This window comes from Ornithorhynchus anatinus, chromosome 14, assembly GCF_004115215.2.
Source record: "Ornithorhynchus anatinus isolate Pmale09 chromosome 14, mOrnAna1.pri.v4, whole genome shotgun sequence".
In the NCBI taxonomy this organism is placed as follows: Eukaryota; Metazoa; Chordata; class Mammalia; order Monotremata; family Ornithorhynchidae; genus Ornithorhynchus; species Ornithorhynchus anatinus.
The window spans coordinates 13,034,238-13,051,720 of record NC_041741.1 but is presented as its reverse complement, the minus strand read 5'-3'; the positions used below and the strand labels follow the sequence as shown (position 1 = coordinate 13,051,720).

Sequence of the window (17,483 nt, the reverse complement as noted above, 5' to 3'; positions counted from 1 at the left end):
ACTGAGGCCCAAAGAAGTGAAGTGACTTGCCCACAGTCACCCAGCTGACAGGTGGCGGAGGCGGGATTAGAACCCATGACCTCGGACTCCCAAGCCCGGGCTCTTTCCACTGAGCCACGCTACTTCTCTACAGATGAGGTAACTGAGGCCCAGGGAAGTGAAGTGACTTGCCCACAGTCACCCAGCTGAGAAGGGGTGGAGCCGGGATTCGAAACCATGACCTCTGACTCCCAAACCCGGACTGAGGTTTTCGCCTTCCATTCACTCCTATTTATTGAACGCTTACTGGGTACAGAGCAGTGTACTGAGTGCTTGGTAGCTCAGCGGAAAGAACCCAGGCTTGGGAGTCGGAGGTTGTGGGTTCTCATCTCAGCTCTGCCACTTTTCTGCTGTGTGACCTTGGGTAAGTCACTTGACCTCTCTGTGCCTCGGTGACCTCATCTGGAAAGTGGAGATTAAGACTGTGAGCCCCACGTGGGACAACCTGATCACCTTCCATCTTCCCCAGTGCTTAGAACAGTGCTTGGCACATAATAAGCAATTATATACCATCACCATTATCATCATTACAATATAACAATAAATCACTGAGGTGGGGCATGTTTGCTCCTTTAAATAAGTGGGGGTGTTTTTTAGCACTTACTACGAGTCAAGCACTGTACTAAGCACTGGGGTGGATCCAAGCAAATCGGGTTGGACACAGCATCTGTCCCATATAGGGGCTCGCGGGTCTTTAATCTCCATTTTACAGATGAGGTAACTTGAGGCACAGAGAAACAGCATGGCCTAGTGGAGAGCGCATGGGCCTGGGAGCCAGGTCACGGGTTCTAATCCCGGCTTCACCACTTGCCTGCTGTGTTGCTTTGGGCAAGTTACCTCACTTCTCTGTGCCTCAGGTACCTCATCTGCAAAATGGGGATTAAGACCGTGAGCCCTATGCGGGGCAGGGACTGTACCCAAGTCCATTTGCTTAGATCCACCCCAGTGTTTACTACAGTGCCTGGTACAGAGTAAGCGCTTAGCCAATACCACAATTATTATTATTGGAAGTTAAATGACTTGCCCAAGGTCACACAGGAGACAAGTGGCAGAGCGGGGATTAGAATTCCGGTCCTTTGGCCTCCCAGGACAATGTTCTATCCATTATGACACGCTGCTTCTCTTCCAATCCTGATTCCCTTTCACTGCTGTGGCCTTTTAAATCGTGATTGTCTGGAAAAACAACTCAATTTCCAGATCAGACCGGCACCAACAGGCCCCTGCTGCTTCAAGTGATTGGATGGCGGGGTCTGCAGCTAAATGAAGGATCAAATCAGTAACATGATCAGATTGACACTAGCGGTCGGCCTTCACTAGCTGCCAAAAAGGCATCCAACAGAAACCAAACTGCAATGAATTGAAAATAGCAAGAAAGCAGCATCTGTTAATTGACTCGACCGTCTTCATGAATTGGCCTTCAGAAAAGGCACAGGAGGGTGCTGTAAGTATTCACTACGTCTAAGTTTGACTTGCAAAAAGATGGATTGTTGATTCATCTTTAAACACTTCACAAAACACATCATTATCTTTTGTTTCAAGTCTGCAGTTTTAAGACACTTTTCATCAAACATCATCTAATCTTCTCATGTTGTACTCTCGGCCCTGCTAAACAAAATGTGATTCATAAAAATCAACATGGGAATCAGAATGAATATTAAGCTAAAATACTTTTGAGGCTTCTAGAAAAAAATTAACTCAATATAGTTCCACTTCCAACTGTAGCTATTTACAAGTTGCTTGTATTAACCTACTTCAAAAAAGCATAAAGCAACCATCTTTAATGTTTAGGGGTTTTTTTATTGTTCAAATCAATACAATTACGTAACGGAGGTTCTTTTACTGTGGTAACTGACAATCCTTTCACTCTGTATCTCCATTGGGTTCGCTGCTTTGCTATATTAGAGTTTCATTCTCATTTCCCATGAAGCTCGTATTTTAATCCAAGGATAAAAAAAAGTCAAACACGCGAGTGATTGCTGGCCAAAAACCTAATCTTTATCATAGAGTACCTATAAATATAATGAGGATGATCCATCCTCTTCTAATAGTAAAATACATTTTTGGACAGGACTGGAAGGTTGCACATAGTAAAAATGGCTCAAGGACCCAAGATGTAAACACAACTGCCTTGTCGACTCCGATCTTCTTGTACACTATTAGGTACAGCACCTTTCTGATGCACCCCATTGCCCATACGCTTTAAAGTTGAGTACAATAAAATTAAAACATTAAATGATAAAACAAAGAAAAACACAGAGTGGTAAAGATGAAAATACATTTTTCTATAATATGGTAAGAGATGACAAAGTTAAATAATTAGCCAAGATGGTTACTCATGCAGGAACAACTACATAGAAACACTTGAACTAATGGTGGGAGAGGGTTGGGGGAGGCTGAGTTGAAGGAGAGAGAGAGAGAAACACCACACACTTAATGGAACACCCAAAAGAATAAGCAGTTAAAATTCCAGAAAGGAGGAATGGAGATTGGGGGGTCCTTTCCACACTAAAAAGTTAACTTAAGCAAGAATGCATAAAATTTATCAGGAGGGAGAGAAAGGCTGGAATCAAAAGCCTCGGTTACAGGAATGATCGGTAGGATCCACTTTCAATTAGCTGAGACCTCTATTTTTGCAATCAAGTACCGCTACCTTAGCTCTCGGATCTCCAGCCCCAAACCAACCACGAGAAGTAAGAAAATGATTGACATGTCAGACTGTCATAGAAAAAGTGTGCAAACTGACCTGATTTATCTGTAACTTGTAATTCTTTTAAGCAGCATATTTCCCAAGTTAGTGGTTAAGAGGCACAGTAGCAAAAATCTTCAGAAGAGTGAAGCTACCAGTTATTAAATAGCTGGAAGAGTTACCTCTCCATCAATGCTTAGTCCAAATTTGGGGTTTCGCTTCTTTATTCTAAAAGGACACCGTTTTAAAAGGCTCGTACTTTATCTGATCAGTCTCCAAATTATGGTAGAGTAGTAACAGTAATAACAGTATCTGTTGAGGGTCCCTGGGTACAGTGCACCGTACTAAATGCTTGGGTGGAGCTTCTGAGCTGAATTTTCCCAACTGTTCCGAAAGCATGACAAGAATATTAGCATCTACCACAGGCTACATCTTACCAGTTCTTACTTTTAGGACAGATCCACCAGATGCAAACAACAGGGGTATGACCTAGAACTCCAGTACATGAAAAAGGAAAGGACAGAGACTGTGTAGCGAAATTCATCAGCTAGCACATCCTGAGAAAGGTGATCAAAGTTAGAGACTAAAACCAACCCACGTCCGGCTCCCAGGAATCACACAGAGTATAAGGGATGTTATATACTGCAGCATCACTGAACAGAATGATTTACATCTTTAAAATAATTCAAAAGGGCACCGACGGAGGGTCACTGCCACCGTGACTAAATTATTAAATCCAGTTGTATGTGGTTAATGATATGCTACTATACCCAAACACATTACATACAGGACACGTTATAAGACAGGGCTTAAGATCAATGGGATATATTCAGAGCCTCACCCATCAGAAATAATAAAAAATTTTTTACCAGATTCCTAAACTCTCCTGTGGGAGTGAGACTTTCGATCAATGCTCTGCCTGTTTTCTCCCATTTTCATCTTCTATTTCTAATCAAAGGCAAAACACTGTGGTGACAGGGTAGTGAAGTTGTTTCAACACATTTCTGGTTACTCTTCCAAGGAGAGAAGGCCTTTCCATCCCCACAGCTGAGAACGATACAGGTTTCGGTTTTAAAATCATGAAATCTATCCATAATGAAGTTTGATCTACATGGATAGATTTCGGCTTAAGTTCCCTCTATTGTTACATGAATTTCAAAGGCCTGCTCTCCTTCATGCTTCCCTCCAGGCTCCACCAAATTCAAGAAACAGGGAACAAATCACATTTGACTCCTCTGTATGCCTCACTTTGAAGGGTTTGAATTAAACTGACCTGAACTTGAGATGTTTGTTCAAATGAATTATAGACAATTGCTGTCTTAGAAGATTACAGAAATCAAACCACCAAAATCACCCCACTCCTAGGCATTTGACGGTGCCAAAATGGGAAAAAAACACTGATGCCTTGACATTAAAATATGCAAACTCAAAGTTCCCAAAATGCCATAAGCCTCATTACTCATGCAGTTGGCACAGTTCCCTAATAGTAATGAAAGATGGAGTTTCTCCCCACATTTTGGCCTCAGTAATTTTGCACAATATGAAAAATGCTCTGGGGATGGGAACCTCCAAAGCCCATATATAACATCAGTTCAATTCATCACACATTTCTCAACACTGATTTCTTTCCCTTTCATGGGGGTTTAAACGAGAGAGACCCCCTTGGTGGGGGGAAGAGGGTCCTCTATTTTTCCACTGAATCAAAGGTTTGGGTACGTTCAGTAGAGTTGTTGAAATAAACAAGGTCAGCACTGGGTCTTTATGAAAATCTCTTGAAGTATCTCCAAAAAATCCACATTGAAAAAAATGCCCTAATTGAATGTACTGGGATCCGCATACACATTTTTCATTACAACATTCTAAAAAGTTATTCCTCAGGACTTTCAAGCTAAGGAAATCTAAAAAAATCCACCAGCTTCCAGCAAAGCCTCACAAATATATGCAGCGCTACTTAAAGTGCAGTGTTAATTATGGCATTTATTAAGCACTTAGTATGTGCTAGGCGCTGGGGTTTGTACAAGGTTATCAGCTCAAACAGACCCTGGCCTGCCCAGGGCTCACAATATAATTTATCCCCATTTTACAGATGAGGAAACTGGGGCCTGGAAAGGTTAAATATGTCTCCTCACTTCCAGTCCCATTTTCTTTCCACTAGGCCACCTTGCCTATTATAACGAGTTGATCAAAAATTCAATCAACGGTATTTATCGGGCACTTACTGTATGCAGAGCACTGTACTAAGCGCTTGGGAGAGTACAGTACAACAGAGTTGGTAGACATGTTCCCTGCCCACCACAGCTTACAGTTTAGCCACTAAGAACATGTCAGAAGTTATTTTGGGGGAGGGTCTGTTTGTCCTCAATATATCTGCTGATGTCCGATCTCACATGTAATGATCATAAATCAAATATTCTTTCCTTCAGGTGACTTTTCTTCCTGTCAACCTCTTCTCAGTCTCCTACCAGTACTGGAGGGAAGAGACAAAACCTGAAACTAGTTAGCTCCTTTGCTTATCTCTCCACCCTACTCTAAACACAGTTAGTTTCATGCTTAGAATCGTTTCACCACCATTTAAAATTCATTACACAAAAAAACACTGTTTCTGAGACCTAAACAATTTAACTACACAGATTGTGGGAGAGTTCGGTGAAATAATGCCTAAAAAAGCTATTTTCTTCACCATCACTGATACATCCTATCATGCATGCACTTTAAGAACTTTTGAGTAGAGAAAATAAGTCAAGTAAGTGATTTGTAAATGATTTATAAAATTGACTGCAATTAAGGCTTCAAAAATATAAGCTATACTCAAGATATACATAATTAACACTTCAGATACAGGACTCCATTTTACAGAACAAATGAAGCTCATATTTTCTGCAGTAAAAGTGTCTTTAAATTATACTGTTACACCATGTCCTGGACATTCATGGTAAGTTACTGTTTTTACATGAGCATATTTCCCATGAAAATCTGAAGAGTAATTTGTGACTCAGACAGTGTTTTGGGTGATATGTAGCCCTTAGCTCCAAATTCCACCTTTTTATGTGGTAATCTTGAAAATTAAGGTTTCAAGCCACAAAGAAAGTTAGCAAACCCTTCATTTACAACCACTTTGAATTTATTTTACAGTATTTTTCCTGTGACATCCTGGAACTATTCACCTGGACTGTTTACAAATGTAATGGCTGCTCTTCGAGGCAAACAATTAAAAACTATAAGTACTAAAAGTTTACATCATGATTTTCTTAACTTAAGAACTGTTATTGTGACCTTGGAAATTAACAGGAGGGGACATTCTTAAGCTAAAATATGACTTCGAGAAAGACCCAGAAACTATGAGGTGTCTGAAAAGTTTCAAAAGATCAAATCCCCAAAATGATTTAGAGTTGGGGTGGGAAGCGGGGAGGGGGGAGGGCAGGGAGAGGGAAGAGAACTCTCCTTTTCTACTGAGGAAAAAAAGGAGAAAAAAATGGAAATCTTAGCCCACGTAAGATCAACTGAGTCAGTGTCTATTAAGGCATCTTCATCACATGTTGTTGAATCCCATCATGCCTTTCATATTCCCAGCAGCTCCTTGTTGAAACTGCCTCATCATCGACTGCAGGCCTGCCATCCCACCTGGAGAAGAGAAGGACAGGGAAAGGAGAGCGAGAAAAATCAGTAGGAACCAGGCAACGCTAAGCAAAAAGAAGAAAAAACAACTTACCAGCCACCCTGACAACCGTCAGTACTATTCACTTTAAAAGAAACTCGGAATTTGATTGAGCAGTTGTGAATAACTGTTTGTTACAGTGTACTTTCCTAAGCACTTAGTACAGTGCTTTGCACACAGCAAAAACAAATAAATACAACTGAATGAATTTAGAATTTAGATTAAGAATTAGATTTAACCACTTGAGCCATACAAACCAGACAGGATAGAAAAGGAAAAAAATGTCATTATAGAAATTTAGCTACTTATGCAAAAGGATTTTTTTTTTTAAAATTCACTTCACCTTTCACTCAATATTTCCAAATATTTCAGATTATTCATATATGGCCTATGGAGAAAGACCTGAAACCCCCAATGACTTTTTGAATTGCCAACTCTCTAAAACGTGTATAAGTTAGGGTGAGCAAATCAGAGAACCCTAAAGGGATGAAGAACCAATTTGAAGAAGTTTTACGGTTAAGTTGCATTTTTCTCTTAAATATCTGAATTATAATAACTATGGTTAGTGTTAAGCGCTTACAAAGGCACCATACTAAGCGCTGGGGTGGGTATAAGCAAATTAGGTTGGACATAGTCCCTGTCCCATGGAGGGCTCACAGTCTCAATCCCCATTTTACAGATGAGGATGCCCAGAGAAGTTAAGTGATTTGCCCAGGGTCACAGAGCAGACATATGTCCAAAGAAGACACCACTCATGGTGAAGTTCACCTACGGGTGAAAAGGCGGCTACAGGCCCCACAGTCACCCTCACCACGGGTACCTGCCCAAGCTGCCCTTTGTCCCACTGCCTGGCATGTTCCTGGTGCCTGGCACGATTTTGGCTCTAGCCTCCTTTCTCATTCTCATCAGATCTACTCCGAGTCACTCCCATTTTGACTTCAGTGCTCTCAGCTGGTCTGTCTATAGTACTTGTCCTCCAGTTTTCAGCTATGATCCCCCTTTCATCGCAGTCACCGCATAGAGTTCTTTGGGGATCTTACGGCTACGCGATGATGTCAACCGGAGAAGTCGTGTTGAGGTGAACTTAGCTGCGGTGCATTTCAGGGTCTGTTTTGCCACTAGATGCTGATGCACCTTGAAGATGGCGATGATGGTAGTAACATGGAAATAGCATGGCCTAGTGGCAGGAGCATGGGCGTGGGAGTCCGAGGACATGTAATCTAATCCCGGCTCCGCCATGTGTCCGCTGTGCGACCCTGGGCAAGTCACTTCTTCTTCTTTGGTGTCCTAAAGCGTTTGTCCCCCACCTCAGATTTGCCGCTTACGATACAGGTTTCTGTCAGCTTCTCTTTTGTCAGGATCATGAAACTCCTGCACAGGGAGATTCATGCAGTACTTGTTTTGCTTTATGTTAGCCTTCATCTCAAGGTCGCTTTCATCGAACCTGTCTTGGTGCCTTCAATTAGCCCTACTTATTGTCTCAAAGACTGCCTGGCAAAATGAATGCCTTCTATAGCTTCTCATTTGCTTTTTATTCTTGGAGACGACGGTTGGGGTTTCTCTGTGGCATTTTTGTTCTCCAAAAGCTTAACCTCTAGTGGCCTTGAAGGTTCAAAGATCACTTTCTGATGCCATGATGATAGCAAGTACGGCACTCCGGGCAAGACTGCTGTGATCTGCACATCACCCCACATTTTGGGGATTAAACAAAAACCACCTGACCGACACACGTACATTTGAGTGCTGAGATCTAAGGATTTAAAACTTTACCCATGTGATGAAGAACTCTTGGATCCATCATTTTCGCCATCTGTTGATTCAGTTTTGCCATCTGGGACTGGCTCACATTCTTTGACATGTCACCCCCTGAAAAAACCGGAAACACAGGACTAGTCAACCAATTCATCAACTGGATGCTCAAGACAGAGGTTGGTGAAAATCTGTTCCTTAAAGTGACAGTTGGGTGCATTTTCATTAGGGGGGAGGGGGGAAAATACTGCTTACATCAGGGGCCTGTTTTTGGGTAGGCACTGTCTCTATCTGTTGCCGACTTGCACTTTCCAAGCTCTTAGTACAGTGCTCTGCACACAGTAAGCGCTCAATAAATATGACTGACTGAATCAATCAGGGGCTTTAAGATACCTACACATCTTAAAGGCCTTTTACTAGCACTGAAATCTTTAAGTGAGTGGCTTTTAGCATAGCTGAATACCAGCTTTAATTTAGATGTTTAATTAAGATTACTGATTGAGCATAAAATACCCAGCAGTTTAAGCCATCTCTCTTTCCCATTTCTCTCAAATTGTAGTCACTGCCTCCTGAAACACTTTCCCCTGCTCACACACTGAAAAGAGAGCCAGGAGAAATGAAGTGTGAAAAGTGACAAAGACTTTTAAAACTTTCAGATTTCTGACAATGCAACTCAGTGGTGCGATTTTGTACTGTTAACAATCGTCACCAAGGTTTGTTGTGAAAAAAATATTCACTTCAATAGCGATTTGCTACTTAAAACAGAAGAGTTCTACTACCTAGCACAAATGCCACTCCACCATCTGTGGATACTTAAAATGCATCTTTCCAGTGTTAGAAGCACCTTTTCCCTTTGGGTAGAGAAGAAACATGAAATGTGAAAACTAAAGCCCTTTTCCCTGGCCTGGTGATGAAACAAAGATGGAGATTTAATTGTTTTCTTACCTTTGAAAAGCCCCTTGATACCACCCATCTTTTTCACCATCTGGGCAAACTTGGTATACTGGGTCAAAAGCTCTTGAACATCTCTTGTAGAGACACCTGAACCTCTTGCTACTCTTTGAATTCGTCCTGGTTGCTTACTGAAAACCTTGGCACCGTCTGTACTATCAAGTTCTGTAGGCAGGAGTGAAGCAGTAGGTACATTAAATCCACATTTACTTTTCACCTTCACTTCAATACTAATGAGAAACATGGCTCTCTTCTAAACCATTATAAAAGTTAACGGGGCAGGATTCTCTCTCAGCTTGGAAGCCCTACGGCCTAAAGGGCATTTAAGGATATCTTCTACCCCACCCCATATGGGTGGGAGTCACCTGGGATTGAGCATGCAGGATAATGGCCAGTCTGGCAGGGCTATGGCAAGATGGAGGAGCCTAGGCCATAGCACGATGCCAGAGATATGGGCTACAGTGGGGCGGGGCAAAGCCTAGTTGGGAAAGAGGGAGTTAGAGAGGGGATGGTGTTGATGCAGAGGTGGGGAGGATGGGACTGAAGGAGACTGGACAAAGAGTGAGTGCCATGGAGGCCTGCTAAGCTTGCCAGGGATGTGACTCCTGAATTCACAAAAGGCAAGAGAACAGAACCTCAGAAGGTACGTGGGGGCTGACTGGGTCCTCAGAACGGTGGGGTGCCAGGAAGGGAGAAGAAACACACAGTGAGCCAACAGGCAATAGTGGAGGGAAAGAAAGGTTGTGGGAAGGAGGTGGAGTAGATGGGCCTGAGGAAATTGGGGATTACATGAAGAAATGATGCAAAGAATCAATCCATCAATGACATTTATTGAGGGTTTTCTGTGTGCAGAGCACTGTCCTAAGCACTTGGAAGAGTACAATTAAACTTGCGTTGGTAGTCACATTCCCAGTGCCACCCTAGCCCAAACACTTCCTAGTCCTTCTTCCACTGCCCCAACCTCTCCGGCCTAGTACACTTCCATACTTCCCTCACTTCTCCAACCTCCAACCCTCAGCATGCCCTCTCATCTGCAACCACTCCTTTCCCAGGCTGTCTTTCGGCACGCTCTGGGCACCGGTGCTGTGAACACCCCCCCAGTCACACACCCAGGAAACCACAAAATTCTTAATGATGGTAACGCAGGTTTCAGATAGCATCATATTTACATAAAATTACACCCGAAGGGAAAGTTATATCTTTAATCATATTTGTTGAGCATTTACTCTGTGCAGAGTGCTGCACTGAACACTTGGGAGAGTACAATACAACACAGTGGGAGAAATGTTCCCTGCCCAAAATGAGTTCACAGTCTAGAGGACTTTATTCTCTATTCCACATTGGTATTATAGTACTAGAGCAAATATTAGCACCTTAGTGATGTTTTCAGCCTCCATTCCAAGCATTAATCAAAACACTCCAAATGTGTCAAGAACACATTAGCCACTATTGAATGTTCAGGCTGACAAGACTCTATTCTCCAAATGTTAATTCAAACCAAAAAAAGTCACAAATCCTACTTCTCTTCTGGTTGTTCAAGTTGGCAATTGTAAATTGAATCTTACCTTGATCATTCATACTATCCATTATTGTCATTAATTTCTTTAGCCTTGCCATTGATTCCTGCTCATTGCCTTTGCTCATAAAATCTGTTCCAAAGCCAGGGATCATTCCCTAAAACAGAAATTTTGGCTGTTTCAGTCTACATACATAAATCAAAGTGCTACAACATTTTCCACTTTAATAAATTTCCTTTAAAAAAAAATCAAATCAGAAGGGCAGCCTTTATTTTTGTTTTATGTTAAATACAAAACTTCAACCAAAAAAACAGTTTAATGAAAACGGATGGAATTAGTAGAGGACACTCCCTAAATTTTACAATAAGGGGAATTTCAATCAGCAGTTTCTATGAGTAGAAAACAAGATACAGGTAAATGGAAGAATCTGAGGATAACTAACCAAGATTTGACTGAAGGGACCCATTTTCATGATGTTTTGGAATTGTTCATACATGTCTCTCAATGTAAACTGGCCTGAAAGGCAACATGAATAGGTTAAAGAAGCATATTTCTAATGGCTAAAACTCATCTCCACCATAAGCTCAGCTGTGATACTATTCAACTTTAGTCTGCTTCCATACAGTGGAGTCTAAATTGACACATAACATTAAGAGGTTGTTGAATATAAAAGTTTGAACTCATAAAGGTTGCACCAAATTTAAACAACTGAGAATGGGAATTCTAATAGGTAACAGAACCTTCATAGATTGTTGTTTTTAAGCCAACAAATGTCTTAATTTTGCTTTTCTGCCACTATTAATTTAATGGATGGCACACTGCTATGAATTGAAGAAATAAAGAGTTACTTGTCAATTTAAAAATACAAGAGGGCTTTTATGACTTCAATTCATTGTCCTAAAACAGAAAGTGAAACAATAAAATGAGCCAGCGAAAGCCAGAGACAAAAATGCCTTTTTGGATCTTGCATACCATGTTTAAGTTTTTCTATAAGTGCTTCATTATCATCCAGTTTCAACTCATTGACTTTATCTATCAATCCTTCTATGTCACCCATACCTGCAAGAGAGAAAACCGTGTTAAAAACCCTATAAAGAAATAAGCTATGGTTTAAAATATTATTTAGACACCACTTCACATACCAAGAAGTTTGCTAATGAAAGGCTGGGTTTTGAAAGGCTCAAAGTCATCTATATGTTCTCCAGTTCCAATGAAAATAATTGGACTTTTCGTAGCAGCAACTCTGTGAAGTATAAAATATACAACAACCTCAAAAATTGAACCAATATTTTTGACTAAACAACTCTATCTTTTCCTGCTTAGAATATCCTGCTGGCTCCCTAAATTCCATGCTGACACATTTTACTTGCTTCTTTTATGACCATGGACCAGTACTAGAATACAATTGGTTGAATCTGAATTTCACTTTAAGACTGACAATTTATACCTAGTATACTGATAAATGATCCCCTATCGATTAAATTATCAGACATCCCTTAAAAGTAGACAGTTTGGGCTTCCTTTCAAATGTATCCTTGTGTCTGTAACCACTGTTCATCGCAATACTTCTTTCTACATTCTAAAAAATCTCAATATGGGCACCCAGCAACCTAATTCTATACCACACTGCTTGAGATGTTGGCTTTGGGAAGTTTTTAAAACTTGCTTGGTTTTCCATGCTCATGAATGCCCCATTTCAGTGAACTACATAGCAGCTGCATTGTTCTTGTCTGTCCGTCTCCCCCGATTAGACTGTAAGCCCGTCAAACGGCAGGGACTGTCTCTATCTGTTGCCGACTTGTTCATCCCAAGCGCTTAGTACAGTGCTCTGCACATAGTAAGCGCTCAATAAATACTATTGAATGAATGAATGAATACCTGTTATCACCCACTCTTCTCACATGTCCTGTTTAGAAAAGCTGGGCTGCATGGAGCAAGGTCTCCCTGCTGGTGAGCGGACCTCATCGTGGATTCTCATCGTGGATTCTATCTTGCCACGCAGTATGCATCACCAGCTAATCTGACTTTGCTTATATTTATTAGTTTGACTGATTATGGCATCACAGATCTTCCACTTCGAATGAGGCTAGCCATTTTCATAACACCTAGGCTTCAAATTTTATGTCACATTTACTAGGTGCTAGTAATCAGATCAAACATTCTTTGTTCCAATGGGGATCACAATCTAAGACGTTCTGAACAGGGAACGTGTCTGCCAACTCTGGTATACAGTACTCTTCCGACTGCTTAGTAGAGTACTCTGCACACAGTGAGTGCTCAGTAAGTACAATTGAGAGAGACCACATAGCTTATCCCTATTTTACAGATGTGATTCGTCATGGTCACTCTGCACACAAAGCTAGATTAGAATATAGGTCTCCTGACTTCCAGTTCTATAGCTCTTTCCTCTTGGCCACAGTGCTTTTCTGGGTAGTAGCCTGATACATCTGACACAATTCCGTGTACCTTATGTTTAAAGAAAGGTAAATCATAACTGAATCTGAAGGATATACGACAGCTCTTCAGAGACCCTTGGTAGACTGTAGCTACACTCTAGACTGCAAGCTCCTCTCTACACTGTAAGTTCTTTGTCTGCAGGGAATGTGTCCAGGAGTACAACACAACAGAACAACAAAAGTGCTTAGTATAATGCTCTGCACACAGTAAGTACTCAATAAATATGACTGATTGACTAATTAATTAGGGAGCTTTCTGAGGGAGGGAAAAGACTGCAATGAAAAAGAGTTTTTCTCTAGTCTTGATAGTTTAGACTATTATAAATTATTTATTCATGTCTGTCCCCCGCTCTAAACTGTAAGCTCATTAAGGGCATGGAAAACGTCTGTTAATTCTCTTGTACTCTCCCAAGTACTTAGAACAGTGCTCTGCACATATTAAATGCTCAATATATACTATTGATTGAGTACCAGACTTTAATGTTTGTTTTCCATACCTGCTAATCACAGTATTTTCCAGTTTGTGAACTGAATCTGAACGCCATGTGAACACTACAAAAAGACCTAGAGTAATAATAATAATAACAATGTTGGTATTTGTTAAGCGCTTACTATGTGCCGAGCACTGTTCTAAGCGCCAGGGTAGACACAGGGGAATCAGGTTGTCCCACGTGGGGCTCACAGTCTTAATCTCCATTTTATAGATGAGGTAACTGAGGCACTGAGAAGTTAAGTGACTTGCCCAAAGTCACACAGCTGACAAGTGGCCAAGCCGGGATTCAAACCCATGACCTCTGACTCCAAAGCCCGTGCTCTTTCCACTGAGCCACGCTGCTTCTATGTAAAAATGATCCTACAAGATCCCACCTGATTCAACCCCAATAGAGCATCAGACAGTCACTACTTAAATCATCTTGGGCAATACTTACGCACTAAGAGCACCACCTCCTTTCGCGTGGCCATCAAGTTTCGTCACGATAACGGAGGCCACGTCCACTTTGTCTTTGAAAGCCTTAGCTTGAGCTTCACAAGCCTGCCCGATGGAAGCATCCATAACGTATACGATGTTGTCAGGTTGCTAAAGCAAGGATAAGTGCAAAAAGAGGAAAGATTTTACTGGTCTTAATGGTATGGATTTCTAGTTACAAGTGAATGATAATACCACAGCTGAGTAAAGGAGACCCTTGAGAGTCTAAAATGATGCAAATTTGATTGGGGCAGGGGTTTAAAGATTACAAAATGAGCACAGCTTTCCCCGAGACTCGAAAGAGGCTTTTTTATTAATATATATATACAGTCAACAGTGATAAGGAGCAAACTGTTTAACTTGTATCAATTTAACTTCTTTTAAGAAAAGGTGATCCAGCTAAGAGACTTACTATTGCATTAGCAACTTGAAGCATTTCTTCAAACAAAGAGTCTTCTTGTTTATGACGGCCACTTGTATCAACAATGATAATTTCAAAATTTTCATTCTTGAATTTCTCCACACCTTCAGAGGCGATGATTACAGGGTCCATTTCAGTATAACTAGTTGTGGCAACAAGAACAACTATATAATGTGACAGTTACAAAAATAAAGAACCTGAAAACATCTTGCCCTGTTTCCAGCTACGTGTGGTAGTATTTATTCTGAAGGAAAGCACAGATGAAATCACAGAGAAAAACTAAAACTGAGCAAAGATGGAAAATGGGGAGGCATTCTATCAGGTAGAGAGAAATTCACAATTTTAAAGTCCCCCGACAAAAGACTTGCAGGTTTTAGCTAGTGCATCGATTCTAAGCTCCTTCTCTTGACTGTAAACTCCTTGAGGGTAAAGATTGTCTTTTACCTTTGTATTTGTTGATAATGAACTTTTAATTCCCATCTTTATTCTTTCCCAGGACTTAATACCCTATTCTGCACACAGTAAACACTTAAATAATACTATTACTACTACTAATAATAAAATGTACTAAATTCAGCAACATGTTTTCAAGGGCTGGGGGAAGTTAAGGGGTTTTCGATCACCCATCGAAAGCTATGCAGACAATTCTTCCTGAGTGGAGACAACAGGTTCACCCAAAATTTTCAAATGAAGAAAAATACAACAGAGGGGATTTTTCTCCCAAATTGATGTTTACCTTTAAAGCTGCTGTGTGATTTGCAAGGTAAATAGAATTTTAATCACGCATTATTAAACTCTATGGATACACTACCAGAATGACTGCAGGTGGAGAATGGGGTTTTCTGGGAGAGATGTGTCCAGAGTTGCTATGGGTCAGAGATGACTTGACGGCATAAGACAAGACAATTATTAAACACATGTCTGCCACCTTCTCTCTATGCCCCCGAGATTCTCTCCCATATGGGAGCAGGAGCAAAAAGAAGAAAAAAGGGGACAGAAAGCAGGGCCATATGGAACAAGAAAAACAATCGGCTGGTATTTATTGTTTACTGTGCGCAAGACTCTGTACTACACTCTTGGGGAATACACAGACACATTCCCTAAGCATAGCAGCTCGTCCTGGGTATGGAACATGGGTAGCCAGAGGCAGGTTCTGCTTTATTCAGATTGTCTGTGGGGGGTGGAATAACTGCTGCTAAGGGGGAATGGCTAGTGGGAACTATTCTTAACATTAAGGAGAAAGACTTGAGTTTCTCACATTAATGTGTATTTAATTAAAAAAATATATAATACACAGTTATAGTTCATTTAAGATATTCACCCTGGAAATATGCCCGTTTACAATAACCATCTATTCATTAACGCTAAAGGTTAAAATTATCCCTAATTTTTTTTTTCCATTTTCTCTAATGGTATCCATTAAGCATTATGTGCCAGCCATTATTTAAGCACTGGGGGAAGATACAAGCTCACCAGATCGGACCTAGTCCATATCCCATACGCAGCTCATAGTCTTAACCCCCATTTTACAGATGAAATAATGAAGGCACAGAGAAGTTAAGTGACTGGCCCAAGATCACACAGCAGACAACTGGTAGAGCTGGGATTAGAAGCCAGGCTCCTCTGACTCCCAAGCCCAGGCTCTATCTACTAGGCCATGCTGATTCTCAGTTTTCCTGAAACTTAACAAAAGAGAACGGCTTTATAAAGAATGTTCCAAACATGCCAGATTCATCCGTGAAGACAAGAGAAAGCTTAAAGGAGTTTGTCAAGTAACCTGAAAATACATTTCACCTGAGAAGTATCAGTGAATTTCAAATCCTAAAACATTATTGCCAATTCCTTGAAAAAACTGTGTAGTAGATTTGTTTTCTAAAGACTCACTGAAAAGCCCTGGGAAAATGGCTAAAGGCCTGCCATTTCACATTTGAACCCTTTCCCATAAACCATTAAAGTACCCTTATCGCTCTAATTTGAATAAAAATGTAAAAAATAAAAGGCTACATACCTTCCATAGAATGGGATTCTGGCTTTGGTAGCATTCTGTTTAGCTGGTCAAAAGCCCCTATGAGATTAAGGGAACAGTAAATGAATCTTCTGAAATTTGTATATAAAAAAAACCTTCTAAAATATGATTCTTGATTGCTGAGCACATTACCTGCTCTGAATGTGTCTGCACATATCAAACAGGTCTTCCAACCTTTTCTCTGGTAATAGTAGGCTAACTGTTAAAAGGAGATCAAAGACATTTCAGTATATCATCAGGTATTTACTAGTATTTAGAAAATGAGTTTGAGTTTTTTCCTACTGCATTTATGAATTTATTTACCTTCTTCTTTGCACTTATGAATGGGGGTCCCTTTATTTATTTTTGACCAATCTAGTTGTAGCTAATTTTATGTTGGTGTATCCTACTAGAGTGTAAAGTCTTTATGGGCAGGACCGAAGGACAGTATCCCTTTATTCTGTGTTTCCCAACCACCTGGTACAATGTCCCACACCAAATGTATGCTCGATAAATGTTAGTACACACATCATGAAGGAAGCAGTCGGTCAGTCAATCGTATTTACTGAGCGATTACTGTGTGCAGAGCACTGTACTAAGTGCTTGGGAGAGTACAACAAAAAACAGATACATTTTCTACCCACATATCGAGCTTCCAGTCTAGAGGGAGAGACAGACATTAATATAAATACAGTGAAGTCTACTGAAGGAAACCATCTGCTAATCAATGCAGGCTTCACTGAATAACCACTTAAGATTTCAGTCTTTTTAAAAGGCTCTTTCACCACAGAAAATGAGAGAACTAGCATCTGGACAAGAGAAGTATAAATATATTCTCACTCAATACTCTACTTGGGAGCAGATTAAATAACCCAGGCACCAAATACCTTTAAAGGAAGCCTAAGTAAACTTTTTTTAAAAAAACAAAACAGCAATACAATTAGTAGTCAAGAACAAAAACATTTCTCTAAACTAAGGAAGGCATACATGTTCACCTGAAAAACTCCCTACCTTAAGAAAAAAAATTGTGACAGAAT

At 40.6% G+C, this 17,483-nt stretch overlaps 1 protein-coding gene across 1 annotated transcript in view; it reads right to left on the bottom strand.

Moving 5' to 3' along the window:
• Nucleotides 1-1,815: 1,815 nt before the first annotated feature.
• Nucleotides 1,816-17,483, bottom strand: part of SRP54 (signal recognition particle 54) — a 31,520-nt gene continuing 15,852 nt past the window's right edge. Inside the window, 12 exon segments of the mRNA XM_007662511.3 lie at nucleotides 1,816-6,346; nucleotides 8,151-8,246; nucleotides 9,075-9,245; nucleotides 10,646-10,754; nucleotides 11,040-11,113; nucleotides 11,570-11,656; nucleotides 11,740-11,840; nucleotides 13,983-14,131; nucleotides 14,433-14,583; nucleotides 16,450-16,492; nucleotides 16,495-16,506; nucleotides 16,600-16,666. Of these exon segments, the coding sequence (XP_007660701.2) occupies nucleotides 6,255-6,346; nucleotides 8,151-8,246; nucleotides 9,075-9,245; nucleotides 10,646-10,754; nucleotides 11,040-11,113; nucleotides 11,570-11,656; nucleotides 11,740-11,840; nucleotides 13,983-14,131; nucleotides 14,433-14,583; nucleotides 16,450-16,492; nucleotides 16,495-16,506; nucleotides 16,600-16,666 (1,152 nt within the window). The 3' untranslated portion in view covers nucleotides 1,816-6,254.